Genomic DNA, 5,200 nt, shown 5'->3' with positions numbered 1-5,200 from the left:
TAATAAATTGACCTATTGTATATGAGTAATCTTTTTTGGTAGAAGACAATTTACTCAAGAAAATGAAGATAAAACAAAATTAACAGCAATAAGAAACGTACCTGACAAAAGTGATATATACTTATGGAAATTATCATTCATATAACCAAACGCTTTTCTATCTGTTTTCTACGAGCAAAGGATAAGCACACAAAATAAACTTCAAACCTTTATGTTCATCCTTTGATTTGTGTTAGTTTTTACCTATAAAATGAATTAAACATCTGAGTTAACTTCTTATTCTATCCCCAAGGGCACGTAATAATACTTTTTATGATGTGATACATGTGAGATAAAAAAGTGATTGAAAATATAAAAAAAATAAATTGGAAAACCGCTGTAATCAATACTAGCTTTTAAACTCTTGATGCTAACTGATGCCGCTTCAGTGCAACGAGGAATCTGCTAAAACTACGAGTCATTCGTGTCCTGTTTCTCCAGTTGAAGGACAAAAAACACGAGTGTAACTCCATACATATATAGAATCAGGACACATCAATGAAAAGTCATTGGTCGGGACAGCACAAGTGCTAAGCCAATTGCAACTTCGCGTAAGTGGCAAGGCAAAAGTTACGTAGAAAACGGCACAACAAATTCATACGTCCACTCATCTTCTTCAAATAACTCCATATAAGTTCATTCATGGCCTTTTCCTTCGTCTAAATTTACAGTGTTGCAATTCGAGTGCCCACATTGCAGAAGCTAGTGTCACCAAGTCAGATTAGTTGCTTCTAAATCACCGGGGAGCATGGAGAAGAATGTACTAACTTGGCAAATATTCACGATGCCAAATATATAAAGCAATCTTGTGTACAGTAACTAATACACAATCCTACCAGGCCAAAACCAAGGTTCTGGTCATCTCCACTCCTCTAGGTCACTAAAATCACCATAATCATAACTTTCGACACCATCATAGTCATCATACATTTCATCTTCAGACCAATCATGTTGTCCCGATAGTCCAGATTTGACAGACTTTTGACTGATACTTTCAGCTTCTTCTGATTGATGACAAGAGGATCTACCGTCTATTTCTGAATCATCCTCTGAGCATTTGCTACCAACATCATCCTCAACGTCTGAGGACTGTTCATCCGGATAGTCATTCAAAGGATTGTTTTCAGCTGAAAGTGCAAGCATATCAACTACATGATAAGCACCTTCAATTCCAGGGACACAAGGAGAGAGTCAAAACTAGAAGAGAAAAATGCCTTACCATTAGAATCATCAGTTTCATATTCAGAATCATCTGGACCATCATAGCAATCATCATCCTCCACTTGCAACCTGGACCAGTTAAAGCATTCTCTGAGTGAAAATGGCAACAGATGAGATCATTACGTTTGACTATCACCACAAATTCTTACAAAGGAAATGGGCTTGCAGCATTTTCTTCAGTGATATCCATGTCATCCTGAACAGCATAATAGTCATAGACATATTTATCTGGTAACTCTGCACAATAATAAAGATAATAACTCACATCATTCAAAAAGGGCATGAATGAGCAGAACTATCCAAGTTTTTTTTTTTTTTTTTTTTTAAAAGTCCTCCAAGGACATTATAAACCCAAACAGAAGAAAGAAAAACACAAAGAAGTAGACTTAAATGCACCAGCTCTATCCTCACTGATGTCATCGAAAACCAGCATTTCCTTATGTACCATACCAAACCTAAATTGACAAATTACACCAATCAAGTCCCAGTTTTTCATGGCATACAGATAAATTACTGCATAAGTTTTCTCCCTCCTGTCTATTGCCATCATTGGTCAGACATTCAGTTCAAGTGATCCATCTCTATCATAACTAATTATGTACTTCCAGGAGAATCTTAACTAGATTCGTTTACTTACAGCCATGCTAACAAGAGAAGAAAAGTAAAAAACCAAAATATCAGTTTTAGAGGTAGAAACACCAGGCAATCTAACAATTCTGAATCCAGTTTCATTAGCTCACTCTAAGCAGTGAAGTATTCCATAAGAAATAAACGAGAAAACCACTGGTTCTCTAGCATTTAAATTTCTATTTTGTAGATAACGCTAATAAACAAATTAATTTTCAGAATGGCAAAAACTTTTGAAGCAAATTACTCCATCCACAGCAAGAAACTGGAAAATAGGCCAAGCCCACCCAAACATTCTACCCTAGAGAAAAAATGGATAAAGATTCAAGACCTCCTTTTGCCATGCAGCCAAAAATATCGGCTTCAATTTCCACTGCCACACTAGGTAGGGCTTCTCTTAAGAGAGGCAAATATTCAGACATCATCCTGCTGTCCTCAAGTTCAGAGTAACTGCATGAAAATCAAAAAAGCTGCATTACTCTCAAAAAGTTCTGCAATTTGCTAGCAATATCATCTCATGTACTGAACTTACTCTACATTAACTTCGCTCTTTTTCTCAACATCAACACGAACAACATCGTAGAGTCGACACATCTCCTGTAGAGCATCATCATTTGCATACTCATTCTTCTGCTTTCTGCTTCTCCATATTTGCTCAAAACGAGCATTTTTTGATGAAATCTAGAGGAAGAGAAAGCCAAATAAGTCTAAGGCAAATTCAAAATGGTAAGGTATCCACTTTTAAACATCAGGAAACAAGGAAAGACTGTCTTTCTTTTTTAAACAGAAGTTACTAGCCTCAAGTTTATTAAACAACAAAACATTCCCAACAGCCTCCAGAAAAATGTAAAGCAAATTCATCAGAATTTCACCACTCATTGTTAGAAGATTCAGAACACCATTAAATGGTTAGATCAACTACAATTCACAGGAATAACATTTTTGTTCTCCGATGTGATTCAAAAAGGAACAAATCTACAATCTCATCACACCAAATGTCAGGCTCAAATAAATATATTGCTGCCTCCCTAAACAACATTCTGATATTTATTGCAGCCTCCATAAACAACATTCTGACATTTACAAATTCTCAATTAACTATTACAGAATTTTTATTTGACAGGTGGGCTCCAGAATATGGCTTTGACATTTTTTGGTTCCCAAATACAGCCAAAAGAAATATGGCAACTCAACAAGCTCAATGGTAAGGAATAACTTAGTGGGAAAAAAAGGGTGAATGAGTACAAAAAACTAAAGAAATTGGAGACCACTAAACAGACAAATACCATCCTCAAAACAAAAGAAAGATAGAACTAAAGCCTACAACACAAGACAAATACAGAACAAGAGAACCTACAGCTGTTGTCTTCTCTATCAACTGAAAAAGTAGGTTCTACAAATAACTACACACCAAAAATTCAAGAAGTAGATGGATAGAAACAAGGTTTACAGTTCAGCATACCTCTTGCTGTTCTTTTGCTTTAGAAAGCAATTTCTCTTGTTTCTGTAGACATCACATTGACGGATTAGTCATACAAATAAAGGTAGTCTTCTAATAATCTGAAGTACGAAACGATTATGCCTATCTCATGAGGCAAAAAGAAGCTTTACAGAAAACAAATAGATGAACCCACAACTACTCGTGTAGATGAAGCACAAAATAAGATTCAATGAATAAATTCAATTGAAATGATTATACATAAAATATCATTTTCAAAAGTTTAAACAATATTTCCTATGGCAGTCCTAAGATGACATGGTTTTGGCTGATAATTCTTAAAAAACAGAGCAGGAAGTTTATAGTTCCAATTGTAAATCTAAACAAGGAAAGTATCAATACAAAAAGAACGTTACGAACTGATCTCAAGTCTGCGCATGCATGCACAGACATCACACATAGAAAGAGAACTTACATTCTCAGTCTTAAACTTCCTCTTGATTTCATTTTTACCTTTAAGTTCCACCTCATCTGCTGGATTAGACTGTTCAAAATTGAGCAAATGTCAGACTACTAAATATGTAGAGCTTTAAACAAAAGTAGCCTTTTCATTATCACTAAGCTAACCTTTGGAACTGAAGGATAAAGAACAAAACAAGCAAGCTTTAATTAGCACATAAAAGAAAATCAGCATGGCATCAAATAACAATAAGGGGATTAGCAACTACACTCACCACAAGTGTTTGCAGAATATCGACAGTGACCTCCGAAGTCGTCACAGTCTCCACATGTCGCACAAAGACCTTTCTACTCTTCAGTTCCTCAACTGCCAAATTTTAGAAATGCATTACCATAAATAGTTAATTTTAGCCATCCCCAATAGGACGATAATTCAGCAGAATGTTTGTAAACATTTACATGTAAAGTTGAACACGTTTACGCCATATATAAGTTTACAACATAAGTAGACGGAGAGCGAGAGCATTGGTTTTTCAGAATACCTTTAGTAGAAGAATCGGAGATTGAGAGCTTTTCAAAGTCGAGCAATGGCCGCTTTAAAGGCCTTTCATTAATTTCGAGCCCTACCACAAGCAACAGTCACAGAAAGCGCAACTTCATAGCTCAAAATCAGTAAATTCGGCCAGAATTCCGGTAAACAGAGGAGAAAAATACAAAGCTGAAATAAAATGCAAGAGTAAACCGTAGAATTAACCCACAGAAAGCATCGATCCGCGACTGAGAAGCTTTCCTTTTAACCCTGACAATTACGGGCTTGTCATTCTCGGCCGGAGTCGAAGAACTCGCCGCCGTAGCAGCCATTGAAAAGGGAAATTCGAAGGAAACAAAAACCAGGGTGATTTTGGACTAGGTGGGTTTCTTAAGTTCTTTTTATTTATTTATTTATATAAATAAATAACGAACGGGAATTGTTCTTCAGAGTCAGTAAAATTCTGAAGAAGACGAAGGAACATTTTTCTCCCGACGCGCGGGGCCTGTGCCTTGTTGCTTCTGTGTTGAATCAAAGATCTCCTTGTGGCCCAAGCCCAATAAAACCTGTCCAAGTAATAGTAGGGTGACTCTTACAGATGCGACAAGCCTATGGACTTGCTTCATCTACTTTTTGGTGATCAGGCCCAGTCCGTCAGTCGAAGGTTCCATTTTACTTTTTTTTTGCCCCCTCTTTTCCGTCATTCCGATTTGGCGTGAATCTCACTTGTTTTATCTTTTGGTCGTCAAAGTAGAGTTTGAATTTGGTATTCAAGGTGACATAGAAAATAACCAATAAATAATGTCAAGTTTGAATTCTCTAAAGCGAGTTAGGAAAAAAAACAACAAACAAACCATCAAGTAGTTATCATCTTAATTCTTAACGTG

At 36.2% G+C, this 5,200-nt stretch overlaps 1 protein-coding gene across 1 annotated transcript; it reads right to left on the bottom strand.

Moving 5' to 3' along the window:
- Nucleotides 1–792: 792 nt before the first annotated feature.
- On the bottom strand, nt 793–4,722 carry LOC113775351 (RNA-directed DNA methylation 4). The gene is made up of 10 exons (XM_027320193.1): nt 4,543–4,722; nt 4,327–4,407; nt 4,060–4,151; nt 3,801–3,869; nt 3,350–3,391; nt 2,420–2,568; nt 2,219–2,337; nt 1,410–1,497; nt 1,259–1,329; nt 793–1,166 (listed from the first exon to the last, which is right to left on the bottom strand). The coding sequence occupies exons 1-10, from the start codon at nt 4,643–4,645 to the stop codon at nt 898–900; spliced, it is 1,083 nt and encodes a 360-aa protein (XP_027175994.1). The 5' UTR covers nt 4,646–4,722; the 3' UTR covers nt 793–897.
- Between the last annotated feature and the right edge of the window lie 478 nt (nt 4,723–5,200).

The sequence above is a fragment of the Coffea eugenioides genome, chromosome 1, assembly GCF_003713205.1.
Source record: "Coffea eugenioides isolate CCC68of chromosome 1, Ceug_1.0, whole genome shotgun sequence".
NCBI lineage: Eukaryota > Viridiplantae > Streptophyta > Magnoliopsida > Gentianales > Rubiaceae > Coffea > Coffea eugenioides.
This window is presented reverse-complemented; position numbering and strand designations above follow the sequence as displayed.

Coding starts and splice junctions, on each gene's coding strand:
- LOC113775351 (XM_027320193.1), bottom strand. CDS start 4,645: ATGGCTGCTACGGCGGCGAGTTCTTCGACTCCGGCCGAGAATGACAAG. Junction 3,870..4,059: donor ATATTCTGCAAACACTTGTG/GTGAGTGTAGTT, acceptor AATTTTGAACAG/TCTAATCCAGCAGATGAGGT. Junction 1,330..1,409: donor GCTGCAAGCCCATTTCCTTT/GTAAGAATTTGT, acceptor TAACTGGTCCAG/GTTGCAAGTGGAGGATGATG.